Here is a 26,903-nt window from a genome sequence, read left to right on the forward strand (position 1 = left end):
CGTGTTTAGGAACTTAGGGCTAGAAGGCACGGGAGTTCAGTGCAGGTAGCCTTTTGATGAGTCTGGGTTGGTCTGATTTGTTCCAAGTTGGTTGTAATTCCTGACATACTGGAGAGATGGACTGTCAGCTCCTAAGGCTCCGTCCTCCTTTCCTGAGAACTCATGACAGGACAGCTTCAGAAGGAGGTCGGGGCTATGTGGACTCAGAGACAACGTTGGGGATGGTTGCCCCACATTCTCTCAGCATGCGTTCATGCCATGTCTCTTACCCTCCTGCCTAGATGTGACCTTCATCCTGGATGATGGAGCCATCAGTGCCCACAAGCCCCTCTTGATTTCCAGCTGTGACTGGATGGCTGCCATGTTTGGAGGGCCTTTTGTGGAGAGTTCCACCAGGGAGGTAAGGCTGAGGATGGGAAATAGTGGGGTAGAAGAGAGAGGTTTACCCTTTGTGGATATGAACTCCAAACTCAATGCTGTAAGCTGGGACAGCCTCATAGCTAACCTTCCAACAGGCTTTCTGGAGGCTGTAAATCACAAAGAAGCAGATCGCCCATCTTTCTCCTGTAGAGCCACTGGCAGATTGGAACCACCAGAGAAGTACCACCTAATGTGTTATAGCACAACTCCCCACAGACTTTTCCACAAGAGCTCCCTTCTGCACCTAAAGAATCCATTTTTTACTAACACTGATGAGAGCTAAACATATTTATAATAGGTCCATGAGATGATTTAGAAATGATTTCTATATCTAAAGATTTTATAATATACCAAGAGAGGAATTATAATAGCATCTTTATCGCTTAGAAGGCACTTCTTATGCATTGCTGTTGTTATATACTGTGAAATCAGCACTAGGTAGCTCATAGCTGACCCTCTAGCATGTTTTTCAGAGGCAGTAAATTGCGTAAGTGTTGATTGCTCATCTTTCTCCTACCAGATAGCTGGTGGATTTGAACTGTGTGTCTTTAGGTTGACAGCATAGTTCCTTACTACTAGTTCCCCAGACTTCCCTGGTTTCAGTATATTAACTTATTTACTTTCATGCATATCGTAGCATTGCCATAAGTGAGGTTCCAGGGACTTAAGTGACTTGCCCCAAGCTGTGTAAGTAGAAAGCAAAGAGGCTAGAACTTGAATTCAGGACTTCTAACTCCTTGGCTCTTTCCATTTCACTTTGCTGCCTCTAGGACACGAATAGAACATATCAGTGTGTCCCAAAAGGAATCCATTGCCTTTTCCTCTAATCAGTGACCTCCAACTCTCTGACCTGTCACTGACACCATCCACCCCTCAGGTATCCAGGCGGAAAACCTCAGACCTGCACAGATCACTTGCTGATGCATGGCCTTAGAGCATTTTCTCTTAAGTCTCTCTTCTTTCCATTCTCTCAACCCAGCAGAAGCCCTCTCTGTACTCCTGTAACAGCCATTATCTCTCACTCCTCTTTGTAGTAACGAGGCACTGCTCTCTGCCTGGTTGAGTAGTAGGTAGGGAGTTGCTCTGCTAACTCGAAGGCAGTGCCTCTCTGATGGTTCGAAATCACCAGCAGCTCCACGGAGAAAGGCCAGTCTCCTCTTATGTGATTTGCAGGCTTGGAAAACCCTTAGGAGGGTAAGCTGTGAGTTAGTTCCACTGAAGGGTAGTGAGTAAGTTCCTCTGTCCCTCTGTAACATGCTCTAGATGTCCACACCCAGTTTTTCTAATGAGTCTGGAATTACTTTTGAGTGTGGAGATGTAGGCTTTTTACATCCACCAAGTATCCCCTTAGCTCTGGCCTAGGACGTATTCACCTAATACTTGAATGAAAAACTGAAATAAGAGCAATACAAGATAGCACCCTGGATTTTGCGTTTCTTGGGATTTCTGGGAAGGAAGTATTTGTGGGAAGCTATGTGGAGGGGTTGAGGTTTGTTTTGGCTCCTTATCCTTGAAGCATTAATGGGATTTGGATATGCAGAGTGAGTGACTAAGAACTCTCCTAAGCCCCAGCGTATGCTAGCTGTGGACATGCTAGCTGTGGACACGTCCCTTAGAAGCCCGTCCTAGAGCTCTCGCTGATTCCCAGCGCGGCCTGGAGAGAATTGGGTCTGATGAGAAAGCAGTTTTTATTGCAGTGCTGCTCAACAGAGATCCCGGAGGCCCAAAGCTGCAGCTTCGAGACGCCCAAGAGCAGCCCGCTGGTGCTCCACTGCTCCCAGGGCGTAGGGTCAGGTGACTCTACAGGACTCCCCCAAGCACCCTGGGCTTCAGAATGGGTTCAGAGGGATGCCAGTGAGAATCTGGGAGCCTTTAAAAGATGCAGAATCTTGAAAGCAATTTGTTAAGATAAAAAAGTCAGTCTCAAAGGGAGAAACAGTGTCTGATCCCACTTAGATGAACTCTCTAGAATGTTATTGTTTATCATTATGCATTGTCAAGTCCACTAAGCCTAACAGTGACCCTATGAATAACAGCTCTGAACCTCACCCTAATCCTATGCCATTCTCACCATCTGTAACTTCTGGAACAGTGCCACTGCATCTCATTGAGAATCTTTCTACATCATGGATGCTGTTTTTGTTAGTTGCTGTCAAGTATGGCTCATAGTGACCCTATAAACAACAGACCTGGATCCCATCTATCCTATGCCATCCTCATCTCTGACACATTTGAGCCCATTGCTGCAGTCGAATGTAGATAAAAATTGAGTAGTGATCACCAGAGGTGAGCAGGGGTGGGAGCGAGGAAAGGAAACTCAGGAAACGCTGATCTTCTGTTCAATGTGATAGAAAATGGCTATGGTGATGATTGAAAAACATGATGAATTAGTATCAGTGAGTTGTACATGTGAAGATAGTAGAAAATGACAAATGCTTTGTTGCCTGTAAGTTTAGCACCATAGTAATAATGGTACAGGCCATGGATCCCTGATCACTGGTGCCATCAGCACACTGGACCTCAGGCAAGGCTGCTGCCTTTGGGGGTGTTCTGAGCAGGTATAAGAGCATCATGGGGAGTCTGCCTGTCTGGGAGAGACCTGGGGAGTGGGCCAAGCCTTCTGGAGTTCCTCAGCACTGATAGCCCTTCCCTGCCACTGGTCCTCACTGCCCTCCCTATTCCTTTCTTTCTAGGTGGTGTTTCCTCATACAAGCAAGAGCTGCATGAGGGCAGTGCTGGAATACCTCTACACGGGCATGTTCACCTCCAGTCCCGACCTGGATGACATGAAGCTCATCATCCTTGCCAACCGCCTCTGCTTGCCACACTTGGTTGCCCTCACAGGTAACTAACCTGAGGACTGAGAGACCTGCTTAGAGGCAAGCAAGGTCAGGGAAACCCCAGGAGTGATTATATGTTCTTCGTTCACCTCATTTCTCCTAGGGGACAGACTGGTAGCACCAAGGGAGTAAGTTTCCGTAAAATGAAATATGCTGATATGTACCAGTTTTGGGTGAGGACAGAGATGTGAAAGAGTGTATGTGTGAGAGATATTCCATAGTGTCACTTCATAGGCTCTCTCCAAAGGTCACTTCAGCCCAAGACAATGGTCTCTATTAGATACAGCCTACAAATACATATATCTTGGAGAAAATGCAGCCAAAGTGCTCCTTGGAGGCAATGATGGTGAAGCTTTGTCTCACATACTTTGAGCATTGTATTGGGGGGACTATTCCTTGGAAAAGGGGATTATGTTTGGAAGAAGGTGGAGGGTCAGCAAAAAGGGAGGAAGACCCTCAATGAGATGGGTTGATATAGTGACTGCAGCGATGAGTGTGTTAGAGACAACGAGGACAGCACAGGATAGGACAGGGTTCAGATCGGTTGTTCACTGGGTCTCTGAGTTGTACTTGACTTGACAGTACGTAACAACAACAAAGATATTGTCAGCTTAGATTCACTCAGACGAAGATACCAAGTCAAAAGAATAGAAGATGATTTCACCTTTCTATGCGGTGATGATCATTTTCTTCCTCCTCCTCGTTTATTTTTTCCTTTTCCCCATCTCCTTTTTATCCAACTTCTTTTTTCTTCCTCCACTACTCCTCTTCTTCACCCTCGTTCTCCTCTTCTTCCTCACTCTCTTTTCAGGCTTAATTCACTTTCTCTTATAAAAAACCACTGGTGGTGGCCACAGCTGGAGACTGGGGTCTCTGCACGGAGACTCTGGTGTAGGTCTTTATCAGATGGTCAGTGAATACCTGCTAGAGAGACTCAGTGAACACAGTCTCTTTCCACAATCTGGGATCAGACTACTAGTTCTTAGAGATTGCATCAAAGGTAGCTTTGGAAATTTCCTAGGGTGGCTGGCCAAGATGTAGCAGTCAATTCCAGCCATCAGCTGCAGATTTTTGGGTGCCTGTGCCTGGTGGTCTGGGAATGGGGCATACCAGCCCAGAGTCACAGCAGCTGGTCTCCTTGTAGGGAGTAGTGTGGGACTTGCTAATCTTTTCTCAGTAGCAGGGGGACAATGGAGAGCTTAGTCAGGATGATGGCCCCATGGATGGTAACTGCCACCTCCCTCGAGCACTTAATGCCTGGGCCACTGTGGCCTCTGTAGTCTCTGATGGTGACAAAGTCCTTGAATTTGATCTGCTGGCCAGCACGGGTCAGCTTCTGCACAAGCATGGTTTTTAAAGTTCTCCTGGAGCATCACTCCCAGGAAAAAGGTACTGGATCTCAGATTCCTTGAAGGGCTGAGATAACAGAGAGCTGTCTTCCAAAGACTTAATCTGCATGCCCTGACCAGAGGGCCCAGCTTGGTGACACTCTTTGTCCTCTTCTTTGCTCTCCACAAGCTCTGTAGACTTATTAACAACCAGGTCCACAGCCACAACTGCAACCCTGACCTTGACTCTGCTATACACTGCTGAAACTACCATGTAGTCTTCCACTGTAGGCTTCCATCCCGGGGCCGCAGAGCCCTCCCACTGCCACAGGGTGATCGCTCCATCATCTGGTGTTTTCTTTTTTTTTATTATTATTATGATTATTTTTGTGTGCATGTACCGTCAAATCAGATCTGACTGGTACAGGAGGAGATTGTCTCTCCTTCCCCGGCAGAGCATCTGGTGGATTCGAACCGTGCACCTCTGGGATTGTAATTGCAGCTCCTTGCCACTAGGCCACCAGAGCTCCCCCATTTGGTGTTTTCTAAGAGAAGAACCTCTTCTCTTTTTCTTTCTACAGATCTGCTTTGAAACGATTATGCTACCAGAGGTGATTGTTTGTTGTTGTTGTTGTTGTTAGGTACTACCTAGTTGGTTTCAACTCATGGCCAGAATACAACAGAAATGTTGCCTGATGCTGTGCCATTCTCACAAGTATTGCCATGCTGTTGCTCGGTGCCACCAAGTTAACTACACCTCACAGCATCCATATGGACTATTGATCTGAACCTTGCCCCATCCCGTGTCATCCTTCCGGTATCCACAATGCTTAAGTCATTGCTGCAGTTACTGTGTCAATCCACCTCGTTAAGGTCTTCCTCTAATCGTCCACCTTTCCCACCTTGATGTCTTTTCTAAGGACTGACTTCTCCTGACAGTATGCCTGAATTATGTGTGTTGAAGTTTCACTATCCTAGCCTGTAATGAGCCTCCTGATTGCACTTTCTCTGAGACAGACTTGTTTGTTCTCTTGACAGTCCATGGGATATTTAGTGCTTATCTCCAGCACCACAATTCTAAAGCATCAGTTCTTCTGTTATTCATTGTCCAATTTTCAGATGCATAGGAAATAATTGAAAAGACCATGGCTGCAATCAGGTACACCTTAGTCTTTAAAACATTATCTTTCCTATTTAGCACTTTGGGGAGTTCCTTATCAGCAGTTTTGCTCTCTAAAACACATCTTTTAATATCTTGACTGCTGTTACCATGAATTTCAGTTATGAATCCAAGAAAAAGAAATTCATTGACAACTCCATTTTTCTTTCCATCTATCATGATGTTGACTATTGGTCCAGTGGTGAGCATTTTTGTTTCTTGATGTTAAGATGCAACCCATATTGAAGGCTATAGTCTTTGATCTTCTCCAGTGTTTCAAGTCTTGATCACTTTCAGCAAGCAAGCTTGCGCCATCTGCATAAAGCAGGTTGTTGATGAGTCTTCCTCCAATCTTGATGCCACATTCTTCTTCATAAGAGTCTATCTTCTAGAATTGTCTGCTCAGCATACAGATTCAAGGATGCAACCATGATACCCATCTTTCCTGTTTTTAAGCCATGCCGTGTTCCTTTGTTCAATTTAGACATTTTGGCTTTTTGGTCTTTGTACAGGTTTCACTTGAGCACGATTGAGTGTCCTGGGATTCCTACCATTGCTGAACATTAGAGAACATTATTGCTGCCACTGTAGATGGTCTTTCAATATACTTTTTTTTTTTTAATAACCTTCTACCAAGAATAATGTTCTTCCCCAAGAACTGGTTTTTCTTGAGATAACATGGGCAAAGTATATGAGAAGTTCTTCCATCCTTGCTTCTAAGGAACTTTTTGGTTATTCTTCTGTCAAGATAGATTCGTTTGTTCTGGCATTCTTTGGTGTATCCAATATTCTTCACCATATTGAATATAATTTAGAAGCATTAATTCTTTTATTTTTCATAAAGCAAAATTTATTATACAGCAAAAAGAGATGAGGGAATGGAAAAGTGCTCACATGATTTACTGTTCATGTCATGTGTGTTCACATGACAAAGCTGGAAATATAGAGTAGATGAGAACACGTAGTCTTCACTAAGTTTATTGTCGTTATGTGCTGTCGAGTTGCAACACATAACGATCCTATTTAGCTCTCAACCCTGTCCTATCCTAGGCCAATCTCACTATCTAACACACTTGCCCCTATTACCCCCGTCACTGGGTCACTGTTCTCAGGGTCTTCCTCTTCTGTGTTACCCCTCCACCCTTCCAAGACTGATGTCCTTCTCCTGGATCAGTTTGATCCACTAATTAAACAGAATAATTTATTCTTGAAACTTACTTCTTTGGTGTTGAGCTTTCATATTTCTGTGAGGCAACTGAAAATACTATGGCTTGGGTCAGGCACAGTTCAGTCCTTAAAGCAATGTCTTTGTTTTTGAACACTTTAAAGAAGTCTTTTGCAGCAGATTTTCCCAATGCAATATGTTGTTTGATTTCTTGACTGCTGCTTCCATGTGTGTTGATTGTGAATTCGTGTACAAGGAAATCCTTGACAAGTTTGGTATTTCTTCCATTTATCATGATAATGCTTATCAGTTTAGTTGTGCGCATTTTTGTTTTCTTTATATTGAAATGTGATCTATACTGAAGGCTGAAATATATTAATTAAAGGTCTCAAATCCTCTTTCAACAAGCAAGGTTTTCTCATCTGTTTATCACAGGTGGGTAATTAGATCCTAAGGCCATGCTCCTCATAGAGTCTAGTTTATCTGATTATGTACTCAACATATAGATTGAATAAATGCGATGAAAGGACACAGCCCCAGTGTCCAACTCTCCAGGTTTTAAACCACAACAATGTCCCCTTGTTCGGGTCAGCCTTTTGGTCTATGTGCATGTTCTTTGTAAACTCACTTAAATATTTTGAATTCCCATTCTTCACAATGTTACCCGTAATTTGATATGATCCACACATTCAAATGCCTTTTCATGGTTAATTCAACTTAGGTAAACATCTTTCAGATATTCTCTGCTTTCAGCCAAGATCCATCTGATACCAGCAATGACATCCCTTGTTCTGTGTCCTCTTCTGAATCAAACTTGAATTTCCGGTAATTCCCTTTTGATGTACTGCTGCAACTATTTTTAAATTTAGCAAAATTTTACTTTCAAATGATATTGATTCATAATTTGTTTTCTATTAGATCACCTTTATTTAAAATGACAAAACTATGGATTGTTTTTAGCTGGTTGATCAGAGATAGCATTTTTCCAAATTTTTTTTACATAAAAGAGGCATTTATAGCATTGCATTTGTATGTTGAACCATCTCAATTTATATTTCACCCATTTTAGAGACTTAAGCATGATTTTTGCCAATCCCTTCATTGCAGCTTGGATTTATTCCTCTAATATTGTTGGTTCTTGATCATATGCTACCTTTTGAAATGGTTGCATGCTGACCAATTCTTTTTGATACAGTGACTCTGTTTATGTCTTCCATCTCTTGAGATTTCCTACATCATTCAATATTTTGCACAGTGAACACTTCACTATTGCAACTTTGAAGCTTGCCATTTTCCTTTACTTCTTTCAGCTTGAGGCAGGCCAAGCATTCTTTTCTCTCTCTAACTTTAGTTCTTTTCACATTCCAATATAATACTTAGCTGCCTTCTCAAGCCACACTCTGAAATCATCTCTTCAAGTCTTTTGCTTCATTATCTTTCTATTTGCTTTAGTTATTTTAAGAGCAAATTTTAGTGGTTTTTTTTTGTTAATTTTAATGAAAATTTACAGAAACTGGATTTCCATTCATTCATTGTTGCACTTTTATCCCTGCCCACCCCTCCCCCCCAGTACACTCTTCTCTTTGAAAAGTAAAAGAAAAATTCTTTCATTGTTTTACAATCCCTCCCCCCAGGTCCACTCCACTATGTAGCCTTCACTCTGAACTCCCATCATGACAATAATACCTAATCACATATCCCTTTTAAACAGTTTTCTCCCTCATCTGTTTCAGTACATTATACATTATTTATCCCATCTTTCTCAGTCTCCCCCAACCCCAGTGTCAGTCCTGTTTTACAACAGTGGCTCCATGCAGTATTTATCTTTTTGTGACTGAGGTATTTCACTCAGCATAATGTCCTCCAGGCTCACCCATTTTGAATAATATTGCATGAGTTCCTTATTTTTCAGTGCAGCATAGTATTCCATGTGTGAATATACCACAGCTTCTCTATCCATTTGTTTGTTGATGGACACCTGGGTTGTTTCCAGCTCCTTGCTATTGTGAACAAAGCTGTGATAAACATTGGCGTGCATATATCTGCTTGGGTGGCAGTTACTGGGTCTCTTTGGGGTATATTCCCAGTAGTGGAATTGCTGGGTCAAATGGTATCTCTATTTGCAACTTTCTGAGAAAGCACCACCCCATCTTCCACAGTGGTTGCACCATTTTACACTCCCACCAACAGTGAATAGGGTCCCAGTTCTCTACAACCTTGCCAGCATTTGTTGCTTTGCTGTTCTGTTAAATTTTGCTATTCTGACTGAGGTTAGATGATATCTCATAGTTGTTTTGATTTGCATCTCTCTTAGAGCTAGGGATTTTGAATATTTCTTCATGTGCTTGTTGGCCATCTGAATGTCTTCTTTGGTGATGTGTCTGTTCATATCCTGTGCCCAATTTTTAATTGGATTGTTACTTTTATCTTGTTGTGGTGCTTGAGTATTTTATAAATTCTAGATATAAGTCCCTTATCTGACATCTCATTGCCAAATATATTTTTCCAGTCTGTGGTTTCCCTTTTTACCCTGTTGGAGAAGTTTTTGGATGTGCATAGGGATTTGATTCTTAGAAGGTCCCATTCATCTATTTTTATCTTCTCCTGGTTGTAGATTTTTCAGGATACTTGGAAGTCTGTTATAGATTAGGACTTCTAGGTCCATAGAGTCTCTTCTGACATCCATTTTGGTCTTACTTTTTCCTTTTCTGTCTTTTTTTTTTCCCTTTTCTGTCTTTTAATAACCTTCTTTCTGTATATGTAATGCTATCCCACAACTCATTTGTTCTTTGGTCATTAGTGTTCAGTGCATCAAACCTATTCATGACGTGGTCTCTGAATTCAGGTGGGATGCACTCAAAGTTTTACTTTGGCTCTCTTTTAATTTTTTCCTCACTAATGTTGACCATGTTTCAGCTTTATCATGAGCTTGCATATAATGGTCTCTTCCATAGCTGGCCTTTAACTTGTTCTGACTAATGCTCTTTAGCTTCTCTTGTCTCGTTCCACAGATGTAGTAAATTTTTTTCTATGTATTCCATCAGGCAAGATTGATATGCAGAGCTGCTGTTTATATTGTTGAACAATGATATTTCCAATTAATAAAGTCATTGGTTTTGTGAAACTGTATTATTTTAGTCTTTTCTATCATATGATTCCCATATAATTAATTTCTATCAACAAGACTCTATTTTTCAACTCAGCCCATTGCTGTTGAATCAGAACTGACTTATAGCTGAGCCTGAGCATAGTATTCCACTGTGTGAATATACCAGAACTTCTCTATCCATTCGTTTGTTGATGGGCACCTAGGTTGTTTCCAACTCTTTGCTATTGTAAACCAAGCCGCAATAAATATGGGTGTGTAAGCTCCCTTATTTTCTTTTTGTTTTTTGGGGTTTTTTTTTGTTGTTGTTGTTGTTGTTGGGGTTTTTAAAATTAATTTTAATGAAAGTTTACAGAGACTTAGGGTTTCCAGTCATTCATTGTTACACTTTCCTCCCTACCCACCCCTCCCCCCAAATTCACCCTTCTCTTTGAAAAGAAAAAGAAAAACTCTTTCCTTGATATGCAATCCCTCCCTCCAAGTCAACTCCACTATGCAGCCTTCACTCTGGACTTCTGTAATTACAAGAATAGCCATTCATATGTCCCTTTTAAACACTTCTCTCCCCCATCTGTTTCAATACAATACACATCATTCTTCCCCTCCTTTTCTGTCTTCCCTCAACCCTGATGTCATTCCCATTTTACAACAGTAGCTCTATGCAATATTTGTCATTTTGTGACTGTGAGATGATAGCTCATCTTTTTTTGTTTATTGGTTTCCAACTTTCACATTCTAATCACCAGTAATTATTAACACATTTTTATTGTATATTTGATCAATTTCAGACTGCAGAAAGTAGTAAAAAAAATCTTCTGTTTCTCTATCTTTGGTATTAGTGGTTGATGTATAATTCTGAATACGAATCATATTGACTGGTCTTCCATATAAGTGTATGAATATAATCCTAGCATCAGCAGTCTTTAGTATAGATCCTAAAATGTGGGTTTTGACAATGGATGTGATACCATTGCCTGATTAATTTGTTATTTACAGCCTAGTAGACCATATGAAAGTCTGATTCGAAATGGCCAATACCAATCCATTTCAGCTCACTAATGTAAAATACCTTTTTTCAAATGTTCCAGTTCTATTTTGATGACTTCTAATTTTCTAAGGCTTGTGTTTCATACATTCCATGCTATAAATATATGTGGCTGTTCACAGCTATTCTTTCTTTGAGTAATGCCACATCCTCAAATGAAAGTCCTTAATGCTTTACCCTATCCATGTCGTTGAGGTCAACTATGCTTTGACCTTTGGTGGCCAAGTGAGTAAGGAGTTGCACTGCCAACTCCAATGCACCAAGTCCTGCAAGGGAGAAAGATGGGCAGTCTCCTGTCCTGTGATTTACAGCCTTAGAAAAACCCCTGGAGAGTCGGCCGTGAGTCAGTTCTGGCTTGACAGCAGTGAGTTTGAGTTTTTTCTCTTTTGAGAAGACATTTCTCATGTTTTAAGTGGCTTCCTTGTCTGAAATCCTTGTCTCCCTATGTCAGTGTTCCACTGCTAGTCATAAGATTTTCAGCAGTAAATCACCACATCCTCCTTCTTAGTGTGGCAGTTCTACTGACACCTGTGCCCTATGGATGACTTTGCTCATGTCTGAAATATTGGTGGCATAGTTTCTAGCATTGTAACAATGCACAAGCCACCACAGTTTGACAAACTTGAGAGATGAATGGTAGAGCATTTAGCATGGGCGATTCAAGGAACCTCCTGTAAGAGAACAGACATTGAAGCAATAGGGAAAATCAAGCAGGCATATCACTTGAATCTAAGAGCCTGAGATGAAAAACTACTCCCTTGGTGACAGGAATCTAGGACCAGTGATCTGGGCAGACAGACAGCTGTTGGTGTTGGAGTTTGATGTTTGCTTGTTGTTGCTGTGGGCACTGCTATCAATACTGAGGTTGGTGACAGAGACAATATCGTTTGGAAGGTCTGGTGTCAGAGATCAGAGATTCTCAGAATAAGACTCCAGTGTCAGGCCTGCTGCGACCTAAGCAGATTATCAAGACTGGGTGTGAGGATACAATCACCTTTCTGATGGCAGTGATAGGAGATGAGTTCTAAAATGTGTCCTGGTCACAGGAAAGGTCACTGAGTGGTGAAAAGGGCTTGAGCTCAACTCTGCTAAAGATTAGTGGTTAAAACCTACTTAACATTGCTTTTGGAGAAAGGCTGAGTGATCTTGGTCTATAAAGATTACAGGCAGGTAAGCCCTGTGGAACAGTTCTACCCTGTAACCAACCATGTCCCTGTGAGTTGGAATCAATTAGACAACAGTGGATTTGGTATAGATTTTTTAGTTACCAGAGAAATCAGAAACTGTTTATCCACATTAGACTATAAAGAGCTGAGCTCACAGAGACAGTCCAGGATCCCTACCTAGAGACACAGAGATCTTTAGGACAGGAAGCAAGAGACAGGCTAAACAAGAAATCACAGCTATAACTTTTATATAACCCATTACTGTCTATGAAAAATTATGTGGGTTTTGAGAAGTATATAAAACTTGGTGGACGCAGCAATTTCCATTTTTAAAGACTATCCAGCAAGAGCGAGCTCTGCTGGCCTAGAGGTAAGGAGCTGTGCTGCTCACCCAAAGCCACATGGTTTGAATCTGCCAGCTGTTCTGCGGGAAACATGGACAGTCACTTCCCCTGGGACTTATTGCCTGTGAAAACCTACTGAAGGGTCAGCAATGGATTGGTTCTGACGCAATCGTACATAACAACAATTCAGCAAAAGAAAGGGAGACACTCAACAAGTTGATTGACACAGTGACTCTAATAATTGGCATGAGCATCAGAGATCTTGAGGATGGTGCTACATAGGGTAAGGTTCAGATCTGTTGTTCACAAGGTGTCTCTGAGTCATAGTCAACTTTAGGGCACCTATCAACACATCTATAATAATGATCTAAAGGGAAAAAAAACTGTAAAAAGATATTGCTGTATGTTCTGTTTCATAATGTCAGACAACTGGGTGAAATAAACATCAGTGGATAAGATGCAGTGTTGCCAACACAGGTGGTTCGATTCCACCAACTGCTCTGTGGGAGAAAGACGGGCAGTCTCCTGTGCGAGTGACAGCCTCTGAAAAGTCCATTGGAGAGTCAACTAGGAGTCAGTTCCACTGGACAGCAATGAGTTGAGGTTAAGCACTTATGGGTAATTTTCATAAATTAGCCATTAAAAATACTAAGCTTGCATGACTCTTTTCCAGTGAAACAGACCAAATTCACTACAAAATGTATTTTTTGTTATTATTTTTTATTGATAATTTAATACAAGTTTACAGAAAACTTGGACTTCCATTCATTCATTATTGTACATTTTCCTTACTAACCCCCCACCCCTGTTTGTTTTCTCTTTAAAAAGATTCTTTAAAAAAAAAGATTCTTTCACTGTTGCACAGTTTCCTCCTTCCCTCCCACCCCCAGTCCACTTTGTTATGCACCACTAATTCTGGATTATTGTCATGCAAATAAAACCTAATCATCTATTTCTTTTAGACAGTTCTTTCCCTTATCTATTTAAATGCAATGTTCATTATTTATTCCCTTTTCTTAGTTTCCCTCCAACTCCCATGTTAGTCCTATTTTATAACAGTGGCATTATGCAGAATTTGTCCTTTTGTGACTGAAATATTTCATTCAGCATAATGTCCTCCGTTTTGAAGAATATTTTGAGTTTCTTGTTTTTCAGTGCTGCCTAGTATTCCATTGTGTGAATATACCACAGTTTCTCTATCCATTCATTTGTTGATGGGCACTTAGGTTGCTTCCATCTCTTTACTATTGTGAACAAAGCCACGATAAACATGGGTTTGCATATATCTGTTTAGGTGGCAGTTCTGGTTTCTTTAGATTACTTTCCTACTAGTGCAATTGCTGGGTCAAATGATATTTCCAACTTTTTGAGAAAAGCGCCATACTGCCTTCCAGGGTGGTTGCACCAACAAAATACATTTTAAAAAATGCATTAATGTACTCAGTTAAGAGTCAGAGGAAAATGCCAAATACTGTATAGCCAGTGATGCTTTGAGCTCTAGTGACATAGCCTGTAGAGCGTTCCACCGATAATCTAATGCCTCTCTGGCAGTTCGAATCCACCAGCAGCTCCACAGGAGAGCTATAGGAAATCTCTTCTCATACAATTTATAGCCTTAGAAACCCACTAGAAGCTCAGTTGTGAGCTGGTTTTATTCTAACTCAATAGCAATGAATGAATGATGCTTTAAGTTTGGTGAGATATGCTTTTTATAACATTCATTGAAATAACACATCTTTATTCATAAATGTAACACATAAAACTATAAAGAACAAAGTTTCAGGTTAATGAATTATTATAATGCAGATCACCTTTTGATCATTACTCGTGCCAGGAGCTATAACTGTACTAGCCCATCTGAAGGCTCCACTGCCCGTCCTGAGCACATGTTCCTCCCTCCTCCCTCAAAGTAAACACTGTGATTATATTTTCTTATTATGCTTTTTATGGACTTATTTCTTTGCTTTATAGTTTTGTCATATAAGTTAAATACTGTAACATGGATTTGGTTTTATGTCTTTAGTAGCTTTTAATCTACTATAAAAATGCTTTTTAGTAATAATTTTCTTACAGTATATTCTCCTTTCAGTTATGTTTGTTGAAAGGAGAAAAAACAAAATGTGGTTTTCCACAATCTAGGTTTCTGTTATTTTTATTTCTCTACTATAGTTGAACATATTCCTCTGTCTTCGATGTTCTGTGACATCAAGTCAGAACTGACTTGTAACTGACCCTGCAGTGACTTTTCAGAAGTTGTAAATCACACAACAGATCATCTTCCTCCCAAGGAGCAGCTGATGGATTCAAACTGCCCTCTTTTGGGTTACCAGCATAGCTTCTAAACACTAAGCCACAAATGCTCCTTTCTGTCTTCTGCATTTCCTATAAATTGGTAGTTAGACTTACAGACTAGATGATATTTATACAAATTCTCTTGGGTAAGACACTTTCATAGGTTGTTTCTCAAAATGCACGAATTGTCTGGTTTTCACTCTGTTTATAATGTTATGAGCCGTTACTTAGATCTATTAATTCTTTAAAAACTGAAATCTAACTAGTTGCCATTGAGTCAATTCTGGCTATGGGTAATCGTATTTGTGTCAGAGTAGAACTGTGTTACACAGGATTTTTAATGGCTGATTTTTTAGTTGTAAATTGCCTCTGGCTGAACTTGAATTTCTAACGTTTGGGTTGCAGTAGAGTGAACTGTTTATACCAAATAGGAACTACATTAATTAAAAATCCACTGTCACTGAGTGAAATCAACTCATAATAAGCCTTCACAGAGTTTTCCAGGAGGCTACACATCTTTCACAGGTGGTGGATTTGAACCACTAACCTTTTGTTTAGCAGCACAGCATATAACACACTACACTGCCAGAGCTCCTTCCTTCATTCAACTCAGCTCAATCCATTGCCCTTAAATCAGAACTAACTCGTAGCTGACCCTTCAGCAGGTTTTCAGAGGCTATAAATCATTCAGGAAGAGATTCTCCATTTTTATTCTGAAGAATGACCAGTGGATTCAAACTATTTGCCTTTGGATTGGCAGTGCATTTCCACCCACTAGGCCAGCAGAGCTCCCTTGCTTTGTTGTTGTTGTTAGGTGCCATTGAGTTGAATATGACCTATAGTGACTCTGAATAACAGATATGAGCCTTGTCCTATCCTGTGCCACCCTCGTAGTTTTCTACATACTTGAGCACATTGCTGCAGTTACTGTGTCAAGCCATCTTGTTAAGGGTCTTCCTCTCTTTCACCTTTCCAAACATGATGTCTCTTTCCAAGAATAGTCTCTTCTAGCAACTTGCCCAAAATATGAAAGAGGAAGCGTCTTCATCTTTACCACCAAGGAGCACTCTGGCTGTACTTTCTCCAAGACATATTTGTTTGTTCTTTTGGCAGTCTGTGGGATACTCAGTACTCTTCAACACCACAACTCAAAGGCTTCACTTTTTATTCTGCCATCCAGTTCATTGTCCATCTCTCAGACATGTAGCAAGTGACTGGAAAGACCATGGCCTGAATCAGGTGTACTTTAGCCTTCAAAGAGAGGTGTCTGACAGAAGACTTGCCCAATGTAATACATTTTCTGATATCTTGTCAGGGAATTGATTAATAGTCTAAACAAGATGAAATCTTGGTTAGCTTTAATCCTTTCTTTATCTATCATGAAGTTGTCTGTTTGCCCCATGGTGAGGACCTTTGTTTTCATCATGTTGAGATGTATTCCATACCAAAGGCTATAGTTCTTGATCTTCTGCAGCAAGCATTTCAAGTCCTCCTCACTTTCAGCAAGCAAGGTTGTGTAAAATGCATAACATAAATGATTGATGACTTCTCTGATCTTGATGCCATATTCTTCTTCATAAAGTCCTGCTTCGCAAATTACTTGCTCAACATGTAGATTGACTAGGTACAATCTATCGGGGGGTGTGTGTGTGTGTGTGTGTACACACACACACACACATATATACTGGGGAATAATTTGCATGTTGCCAAACACTTTATGTTTTAGGTATGTATAGGCTGGCTTGCTTATATTTGCTCCTATTAGTACAGCAATTGTCTGTCAATATGCTGTACTGGTGTCGTTTGTGGGATGTTATAATACTGGAAGCTGTGCCACTGATGTTTCACATCCCAGAAGGGTCATCCATGGTAGGAAGATGGCAGTGGAGGTCTTAGATTAAGACAGACTAGGAAGAAGGATTGGCCATCCACTTCCAGAATAACAGGCCTTTGAAAATCCTATGAACAACAGAGGAACCCAGGTAGTTATAGAATTAGAGCTAGAGTCCAGATAAGAAGTCACTCAAAAGCTAGGAGAAACAGCTGCAAACAACCATTAATAATTGAATGTAGATTGTATGAAGTATGACTGTAGGAAAGCTGAAGTTGTCAAAATTAAATGGAACAAAACGGTATGGACCACTTGGAATCAGACAATCATATGATCTCCTATGTCAGGAATGAAAAAACTGAGAAAGAATGATGTTGCTTTCACAGTTAAAAAGACAATTTCAAGATCAACCCTAAAGTATAATGTTGTGAGTGATAGGAAACTTACTATCTATAAACATAAAAGGAAGACTTGTTAATATAACTATTATTCAAATATATGTGATAACTAAAGTAAAAGAAGAGACAGTTTAGTATTTCTATCAACTTTTGTAGTCCGAAATGAACCAAACGTGCAATCAAAATGTATTAATAATTATTGATGACTGGAACACAAAAGTTGGAGATAATGAGACAAGATTAGTAGTTGGAAAGTATGGAGTTGGTAGCAGCAATGAAGTAGGAGAGAGAATAATTAAGTTTTGTATGCTAAATGAGTTATTCATAGAAAATAATTTTTTTAAAAAAAAATACAAATGATGACTTTTCACATGGATTTCACCTGATGGACTGCACAGAAATCACACTAACTGTATTTGTGTACAGAATCATTGGGGAAGATTATACAAGCATCAAACCCAGAGCAAGTGCCAATTGTGAACAGACCATCAATTGCTCATGTGCAGATTCATACTGAAATTGAAGAAAACAAAAACTAGTCCACAAGAACTAAAATACGACGTTGGGTCTATTCCACATGAATTTAAAAATAATCTCACGAACAGGTTTGAAGCACTGAACACCAATGATTGAAGACGAGAGGAGCTGTGGAAGGACCATCCATGAAGAGAACAAAAGACAGAAAGATCAAACCAAATGGCTGTCAGAAGAAACTATGAAAAAATATTGCTTCATTGTTATTGTAGTTGATTGCCTTCGAGTTGAACATGACTCATAGCAACCCTATGAATAAAAGGCCTGAAGCCCCTCTATAACCATTGACATTTATCAAAGCTCATCGAGTTTCCAGAGGCATGTTGTTTAGGAAGTGGATGCCACTCCTGCTTCCAAACCTGTCATAGAATGTTATTGGTTGAATCGCCTGCAATGCATAGCAACCCTGTGTACAGCAGTTCTGAACCTTTCCCGTCCCGAGCCAGTCTCACTAATTCTGACACACCAACCACCATTGCTCCAGCTTACTGTATCATCCGTCTCATCCGGGGTCTTCCTCTCCTCTACCCTTCCAAGCATGATGTCCTTCTCCATGGACCAATCTCTCCTGGCTACATGCCCAAAGTAAGTGAGGTGGAACTTCAAAATCCTAGCTTCCAAGGAGAGACTTGGTTTCACCCTCTCCAAGACAGACCCATTTGTTTTCTTGGAAGTCCATGGTATGTTCAAGACTCTTCTCCAGGTTGTATGAAATGATGATATTTCAGTTCAGCATTCCTTCTTCATTTATTAGTTGGAATATGTCAAAAAGAGAAGATTCCCCTCGCTTACTGTTTGTTTACCCAATAGTCCAGTGGCTGTAGGAAAGGTGGGGCTTGATTCTTTTTTTTACCAGAGTTTTAGATAACAAATTTGCTTTATATCATCTTTTGAAAATCACAGTTTCAGTTTTTGTTGTTGGCTCTTTTAAGCAGTATTGAATGCCGACCGAACCGTATTCGATGTATTTCCTGATAGTGCAGTGGTTAAACACTTGGCTAATAACAGAGAGGTTGACAGCTGGAACCCTCCAACCATTCCTCAAGAAAGATGAGGCAGCCTTCCACCATAGAGATTAAAGTCTTGGAAACCTTCTAGGGATGTTCTACTCTGTCCTTTCTGGTTACTGTATGTTGGAATTAATTAGATGGAAATGAATTTTTTGTTTGGGTTTGTCCTTGTAGATTAACCATACCTTGTCTTTATCCAAGTTGCTTCCAGAGTTTTGAATGGTTTCTTTAATATCTGATATGTCATTTGGAATGACAAGAGGTCCTATATTTCATTATGTTTATTTCCTGCCCGAGACTTGGAGTCAGCCATTTTCCAAGAAGCTTTGGTTTTTTATTGTTGGAAATCATATTTTAAGACTATAATCTGTCTAGAGATGCTCATTGCTACTGGGTTAAATATTATTTCTGGGCGTTTTCTGTGTACAGATAGTAAGGAATACTTTCAAAGATAAAATTTGTTTTATAGATAAACTCATTAGTTTATCCTGATCTTTCCAATTAAAATTCAAGACTAAAGATGTTTTACTTAACCTCTTCAATGTAAACATTTTAAATTGAAATGCAAGGTTGGTATATGTTATAAAATTTTAATTCATATTCATAAGTAGGCTTAATCCATAAATCTATAGGTGTAATTCAGGTGGATTGGTTTCTCCCACCCCTTGCTTTTAACCAACCTAAGGCTTAACATCTTTTCCCAAAAGGATTAATGATTGAGTCTGCTGAAGACATCGACTCCAAGTGTTTATCACTGTATTTGGTGGGACACAAGTAGTTTAAAGAATCCTCTTCAGTGATTTTAATGTCTCTCAACTCTTCAATCCCCACAGTTTCCTACTGGTTGGAATAGAGTTTCCCTCCCACAGCCTTTCCTGGCCTGTTGGGACTATCCCTACCCCAACTTCTTTTTCCCGCTGTGAGCCTCTGCTTGGGAATGTAAGTACATGGTCATTCATGTGATTCTTCAGCTGATTCTTAAATGTATGTGTCACAGAGCAGTACACAGTGACTGGGCTGATGGAAGCAACCCAGATGATGGTGGACATCGACGGAGACGTCCTTGTGTTCCTGGAACTGGCTCAGGTATAATGACAAGGGAAGGAAGCCTCGAGCATTTTTATCTCTAGCTCTCTCTTCTATCTATTGGTGTTGAAAGGGGTGGGCTAGGAGGTAGAGAATAGGGAGTAAACCCACTGTCAGACGTGGTTCCCTCCAGTACCTTGATTGGGCAGAGCCATCTCAACTCCTAAGTTGGGAAGCGGCTAGAGAAGGCCAAGAGGAGAAGCTGGCCAGAGGAGAAGAGACTGGGACCTTAGACAACTAGAGGGCATGGAGGAAATATTTAGTCCCATGTTTAGACATAGTTGCTGTCTGCTTCAGAAGCATTTAAGGAACATCAAAAACTCACTTTCTACAATCAATGACCCCACCTACTTATTGCCAAGCAAGCAAAATCTCCTACACTGGCCCTGAGGGTGCCAGACTTTTTACCATTAAAGATCAGTTTTTAAAGTTAAACCCTGGCTGATTCAAAGCTTGCAGACACACTTGGGAGAGTGAGCCTTTATTTTCCACTCCTTAGAGTGAGCTGATTTGGACCTTTGTTGGGGAAGTTGAGGTGAAGGTCATCTTGGGTGAACCCTGTGGATCACAGAATAGGAGTCTGCCATGTAGGGCTTATAGCCATATATGCAGATCTATAATGTGATAGTACTGGCGCAGGTAGGACAGACAGAAACATAGTGATGATGGCAATGGTCGTGGTGTCAAGAACGTAACACAAGCATTGTCTTTCTTGTCATTTTGTGGGGATTGTTCCTGGAGGTGGGCACTTTATGACTTCAGGAACATTTGCCCATCCTGTAGTAAAGCCAGCCCTCCAAAGACAACTGTAGATGTCTATCCTGGGAGGCAGGGTGCTCAGTAAAAATGGTCTTTTGTTCCATCCTCAGTTCCACTGTGCATACCAGTTGGCTGACTGGTGCCTCCACCACATTTGCACCAACTACAACAATGTGTGCCGCAAGTTCCCTCGAGACATGAAGGCCATGTCCCCAGGTGAGTACCTGGGACCACTCCTATCGACCTGCAGCTCTCCTAGGCTCATGGGGAGAGGGGTCACGACTTGAGTCCACAGCTCTGACTTGAGCCAGGCGTCAGAGAGCTTCCAGTACGCCTTGTACTTAATTTGGCCTTGGGGGTGAGAACATCTTGCAAAGCTGAGGCAAGCCAAACAGAGTGGGCCCAGGCGAGGCATTGTCCCAGAGAGCAGGGAACCTGAGCTATGAGCAGCAGGCTCTGCCACCAGCCAACTACAGGACCTTGGACAACTCACCCCACTTCTCAGGCTTCTGTCTTTCAGAAGTGCAAAGAGGGTAACGAACTAGCCGTGGTGTATTTTAGACTTTTGGACAGAATTTTGCAATAAGAAATATATTGTACTTTGCAACCTTATATGAAAAAAATATGTAAAATTTTTAAATGTACCTTATGACCCAGTAAATGGATTCTACAACTTGGGAATGGGTACAATTCACAGCTTGGAAAGCTCAGCTGTGGAAATCCTCTGAGGCCTCCTGGAGCTCTAACTCTGCTTAATGATTTTCCAGATCCCAGCGCCTGGCAGGAACTGCACAGGCTCCTGGGAGAGGTGGCACTGGCCCCCTGAGGGCTCTGTCACCTACTGTTTCTGAGTTGGGGGTGACTCTTCACTTTCACTGCCTGGGCTCTGTCCTACTGTGCTATGAGGCTGCTCCCTATTGCCAGGTTGCTACTGAACCTACCAATTTTCCTACACCCTTTCTTTCTTCCTTCTCACCCTTGTTTCCATCCAGCCAGTGTTTTCTTTCTAAAGTACAACTCCAATTGCATCGATCCCCTGTTTCCAAACTGTTAGCTCCCTGCACTTTCTGTATTAAGCCCTAACATCTCAGATGGGCTAGTCTCACCAGCCATGTCTGCGGTCTACCTCTCCTGTCCCCATAAGTCTGGCCACATAAGTCTGCTCCCATCCCTTAGCTATGCTGAGGATCCTCCTGCTGACACCTTTGCCCTCCCTTCCTCCTTTATTCTCCACCTCAGCCTGATTCATTCACAGTACACATTAAGCCCCAGTTTCATTCTTATTTGAAGAAAGAAAACTGGAAGTGCCTTCCTCAGCACTAATCCTCTCCATTACTCACAGGGCATTTGACTTTCCCTAAGCTCTGCAGCTAGATAGGGAGCTCAGAAAGGTGAGGCAAGGACCACAACATTTCACTTCTTGGACCACAGGGGTCAGTGTGTATTAGTTGATGGATGGCAGGCCTTCTGGAGGCCCTCGTGACAATGGGGAGGAGACTGTATGTCCCAGTGCTCTTTCTCCTGATCTTGCCTTCCTTCTAACCAAGCCCTTCTACATTCTGCTACAGAAAACCAGGAGTATTTCGAGAAGCACCGGTGGCCGCCTGTCTGGTACCTGAAGGAAGAAGATCACTATCAGCGGGCACGGAAGGAGCGTGAGAAAGAGGACTATCTCCACCTGAAACGGCAGCCCAAGCGGCGATGGCTGTTCTGGAACGGCCCTTCCTCACCATCCTCTTCTGCAGCCTCCTCCTCCTCCCCATCTTCCTCCTCGGCTGTGGTCTGAGATGCCGCCACCCTCTTCTGACCCTGCTGCTGTCGTTCCCATCTGCCCTTGCCCTCTGCTCTTCTGCATTTTCTCCCTCCACTTCATAGGGACAAGGGGACCCACATAACCAGGACCCTAAGAGCGGAGCTGGTCTCATCAGCCAACATAGCCCAGCAAGAGAGGAGCTGGGCCCTGTAGATCAGAACAGGGACAACCTACAGAGGTTCCCCAGGTCTAAAACAGGGCTGGAGATAACTGCTTGGAGGCAGGGAGCAGAGAAAGAGCTCTGATGTTTAAGCGCCCTCCGGTAAAATGGAAGTCAACCCAGCCAGCTCCAGGGCTTGTCTGTGGGTCTTGGTCTCCCTATGGCCAGGCCACCAGAGCCCCATCCCAGATAGGTAAAATGAGCAGGGAGGCTCCCATCTCTGCTGTCAATGATTTTCCACCAAGGGACTTGAGGGTTACAAATGTTTTGTAAGTATTTCTACATGGAACCTACTTAAGTCCTCACTTGAGAAGTCAGGGTAGAAATTAGCCTTCAGAGTTAACTCAAGAAAGGCTTCTGGTTCCTGGGATGCAGCTGCCAGAGACCAAGGTGATTGAGCTGACATACTGTCAGCATCACCCCAAGGGCTGTGGGCAATTTTGGTCTGATAAAGGGTGTCAGAAAGTTGTTCAGAGCTCCAGACCTAGAAGCAGTGCCTCTTGGTGCAATGAGAAGCTCCTCCCTCACTCCTCCCACCCATCATCCCTTATCCCTTAACTTCCCTTCAGCCTCCATCAGGTCTGGCCAAGGGAAGTATAGGGATCAACTCGGTTAGAGGGAGGAAAACGGAAGGGAGGTGATGGGAGTCGGTGCCCAGCAATCCCATGCCCCTTCAGAATCCATCCCCTGCCTTTGGTTAGCACTGCTTTTTATAGGGTGGGACAAAATAATCAAAAAACAAACTTAAACAAAAAAATCACCAAGAAGAAAAACACTCTTATCTTCTTCCCCACAAAGAATGAAAAACCGACAAAGATCCTCTTATAGCTTATGTTTTTATAAAGCCAAACAGGCACCCACAAGACAAAGGGGTTAGGTTGTAGAATCTACTTCAATGCCTTTCAAGAAAGAATTGTCGCCAGCCCTGACCGAGGGTGCCCTTTCCCAGCTGGGCTGGGTCTAAGAGGCATCATAAGTTCTCGGTCTCAAAATTGCTGGTGATTCAGGACTTGAAGCGTGGGGTGGTCTCTGGGCTTAAACATAGCATTGGACTCTAGCCTTTGTCCATCTTAAGAATGTAGGTCATCCTTCTCATTTTCAAAGAAGAACCCATAAGATATTATGTGAATATTGGGGGTGGGTGGGTCCAGGTCAGTCGGAGAAGGAAAAGGACATTGAGTTGGAGAACATGAATCCCATGTGATGAAGGATCGTGGGATATGACTAATGGTGGTATAGAGTGAAAGCTAGGAAATAGTTGACTTTCCACATTTTCCAATCTTGATCCATACTTCATCTCCTCACCCCTCTTTCTTAGACTTAAAAGACTGTGTCCTATTGATGAGAAGCAGAGCCAGGCATCATTAAGGCCAGGACTCAGAGCTCCTCATATTGAGAAGGATGGTTCAAAAAGAGGACTGGATTTCAGTCCGTGTTCTGAGATAGAGCAAACCCTGAAATAGGAAATCTTGACATTGATTGTTGTGGTGCCAAGAGCACAAGATTCGAGCCTAAATCTTCATCAAGATGACCTAGAGCTGGAAGGTCTAGAACTGATGTTGTCTGAGCCCCTGGCTCCTCCAGCTACTTAGAAGCCCTACAAGGCTTCCAGGATGACTGACCTGGACAGCCAGCTGCGTGCTGCCCTCTGCTGGCTGATCTGTGTGCCTTCAGCTGAGTTCCATTGATGGCTTCAAGGGAGAGGATAATGAGCCAAGGCACAGGGTAGGAAGGGAGACCTTAGAGAGAGGAAAGTAGCCCTGCACCCTGCACCTTCACTCTGGGTATGGGGCCAGAGGCTGCAGACCTGAGCCTTTGGGGGAGCTGTGGATTAGAGGGAAAGTATTAAAAGGGGGGAAGATATATGTCTACCAGATTGTATGCAGGGTATGCAGTCTGGGTCCACTGATGAGGATGAAGAAACCGGTGGAAGGAAAGTAAAGGTTGGCTGAGGAACTGGAAGAAGCAGACAGGAGAGTGACCACAGAACTACCCTAACAACCAGGGCCAGCTAACCCCTCAGGGATCCACTGCCCCTTTCCTCAAAGCTCTGTCAGAGCCAATCTACCATACTGGAGCCTGGCAGCCCCAGGTGCAACCCAGAGAAACCACCCTTGGAAGCTATGGGGGAGACAGGCCAAAGTTGGTGCCTCCTCTCCCAAAAAGAGAAAGCCTGGCAGCAGAGGGAGGGGAGGTGCTGAATTCCAATCCCCCATAAACCTGCACTTTGAAATTTCAGGGGAAGCAAAAGCATGAAACACACCCATAGGAGGAAAGCATAAAGGGGGGAAAGGGAAGCAGTGAGTTCCAAGAGTAAGAGATGTACCCCTGTACTCATGTCATTCAGAGCTGGTTTGGATGGAGAATGAGAGCATGGGGAAGGAAAAAAACACACACCTCTTTTTATAAAGGTTTCATATTTAATTTGGTCATGAATTCATAAATACATAAGTATTTTGTACCTAATGGCCTTCCTTGTATTGTTTGATATTGCCAGTGAAATCTTCCCAGAGAGGATCTTCCATTGTGGAGCTGCATGAAAGGATAATCAAACCATTAAAGAAATCTCAAGTGCCCATCATGTGCTAGGTGCTATTTCAGCTTGATATAAAACAATGACCAAAAAAACCAACAACTATGTTAATATCCTCATGAAGATTGTTTCCTAGTAAGGAAAAAATACAATGGACAAGTTAAAAATGGTTAAGCATGGCAAACACTGGTAAGATTAGTGCTTTGCATATTCAGTCAAGGAATAAGTGAGTTGCAGCTTTATTTGACACATCTGAAGATGTATGTGCCATCAAGTCGCTTGTGACTCATAGCGACCCTATGTACAAGAGCCCTAAACCCTGCTCTATCCTGTCCCAACCTCGCCATCTCCAACACACTCATCACGGGTCTTCCTCTCCTGTGCCGTCCCTCCACTCTCCTTAATATGATGTCCCTCTCCAAGGACTGGTCCCTCCTTGCAACATGCCCAAAGTATATCAGACAAAGCTTCAGTATCTTTGGAGCATTCTGGCTTCACTCTCTCCAGGACAAACCTATTTGGTCACCCATCAGTCCATGGTATATTCAACACTTCTCCAGCACCACAACTCAAAGGCATCAATTCTCTATCATCCCTATTCACTGTCCAACTCTCCTATGCATGGCACATAATTGGGAAGGCTATAGCCCAGATGAGGTGCACCCTAGTCTCCAGCCTGACATCACTGCTCCTCAGTACTCTGGAGAGGTCCCTCACAGGTGACTTTCCCAATGCAATTTGTAAGTTGGGAATAAAAATACTATTTGATCAAGCAATATCACTACTAGATACATATCCCAAAGAAGTAAGAGCTGTAACACAAACTGACATTCTCACTCTGTGAGTATACATAGAACTATGTATAACAGCAAAAAGTTGGAAATAATCCAAGTGGCCATCATTGGGCAATTGGTTAAAGAAACTGGTCTTTTCATGTAAGGAAGTATGATGCATCACTGGAAAATGACCAAGAATTTGTGAAATGCTTCCCAACATGGATGAAACTAGAAAAAATTATGCAGAGTGACTTTAATAAGACAGTCACAAAAGGATAATTATGGTATAAGACCACTAACATAAAAAGCCAAGAAATTCTTTACATGCAGATGGGATCAATCTTGAAGGATTAACTGAGGTGAGAAGGAAGGGGGATCACATTCATTTAAATTTTTTAAATGCTTCCCACATCGTTGGGTTACAGTACCCTCATTGATTCAGTGGTCCCTGCTCATTAACTTTTTTTTAAGAAAAAAATGGGGTAATAATCACAGGTTCTGGAGATTTGACATAGACACTTTTTTTAAAAATTGTATTATTTTTACGTGTACCATCAAATCAGATCTGACTGGTACAGGAGGAGATTGCTCCCTCCTTCTCCAGCAGAGCATCTGGTGGATTTGAACCCCGTACCTCTGGGATGGCAGTGCAGCGTCTTGCTACTAAGACACCAGAGCTCCCTATGGACACACTTTCTATGGACTTTTTTTATTGCCTACCACAATAACACCAGCACCTAGCAGCAACAACCACAATAAGAAAGGAAGCAAATTTATTTTGACTAGTATATCATACCTCACCATACCGTCATTAAAAATTACTCATGTGAAATTGTTTCCTTTAACATTTCTTAAGTTAATCAAGTACAAACCACAATATTTTGTTGTTGGTCATGTTTATCACTAATTTTAGTCATAGAATAGTTTGGTGCTTTGGGGTTAGTTTTGACTCAGACCTTTAGTGCAGCAGAACAAAACCTGCCGAGTCCTGTGCTAGCCTCACAGTACTTGCTGTCTGAGTCCTTAGTGGCAGCCAGTTTCAACCCTTCTTTGCTGAGAGTTTTCTTCTTTTCAGCGGCCCTCTCACTATCTTTCTTTCAAAGCTGGTCCCTCATGTCCAAAGTTTGAGAGACAATGT

At 42.0% G+C, this 26,903-nt stretch overlaps 1 protein-coding gene across 2 annotated transcripts in view; it reads left to right on the plus strand.

Annotated features, from left to right (window-relative positions):
• Positions 1–22,529, plus strand: part of RHOBTB2 (Rho-related BTB domain containing 2) — a 33,767-nt gene extending 11,238 nt beyond the window's left edge. The window contains exons 6-10 of one of the 2 annotated variants that reach the window (XM_006884841.1): positions 282–400; positions 3,114–3,264; positions 19,636–19,724; positions 20,594–20,699; positions 22,052–22,269. In XM_006884841.1, coding sequence (XP_006884903.1) covers positions 282–400; positions 3,114–3,264; positions 19,636–19,724; positions 20,594–20,699; positions 22,052–22,269 — 683 coding nt within the window. Of the gene's footprint in view, positions 1–281; positions 401–3,113; positions 3,265–19,635; positions 19,725–20,593; positions 20,700–22,051 lie in introns of both variants that reach the window. The other variant, XM_006884840.1, reaches the window with a different exon arrangement.
• Positions 22,530–26,903: the final 4,374 nt, after the last annotated feature.

This window comes from Elephantulus edwardii, unplaced genomic scaffold, assembly GCF_000299155.1.
Source record: "Elephantulus edwardii isolate Elephantulus edwardi_28Jun2011 unplaced genomic scaffold, EleEdw1.0 scaffold00038, whole genome shotgun sequence".
Lineage (NCBI taxonomy): Eukaryota > Metazoa > Chordata > Mammalia > Macroscelidea > Macroscelididae > Elephantulus > Elephantulus edwardii.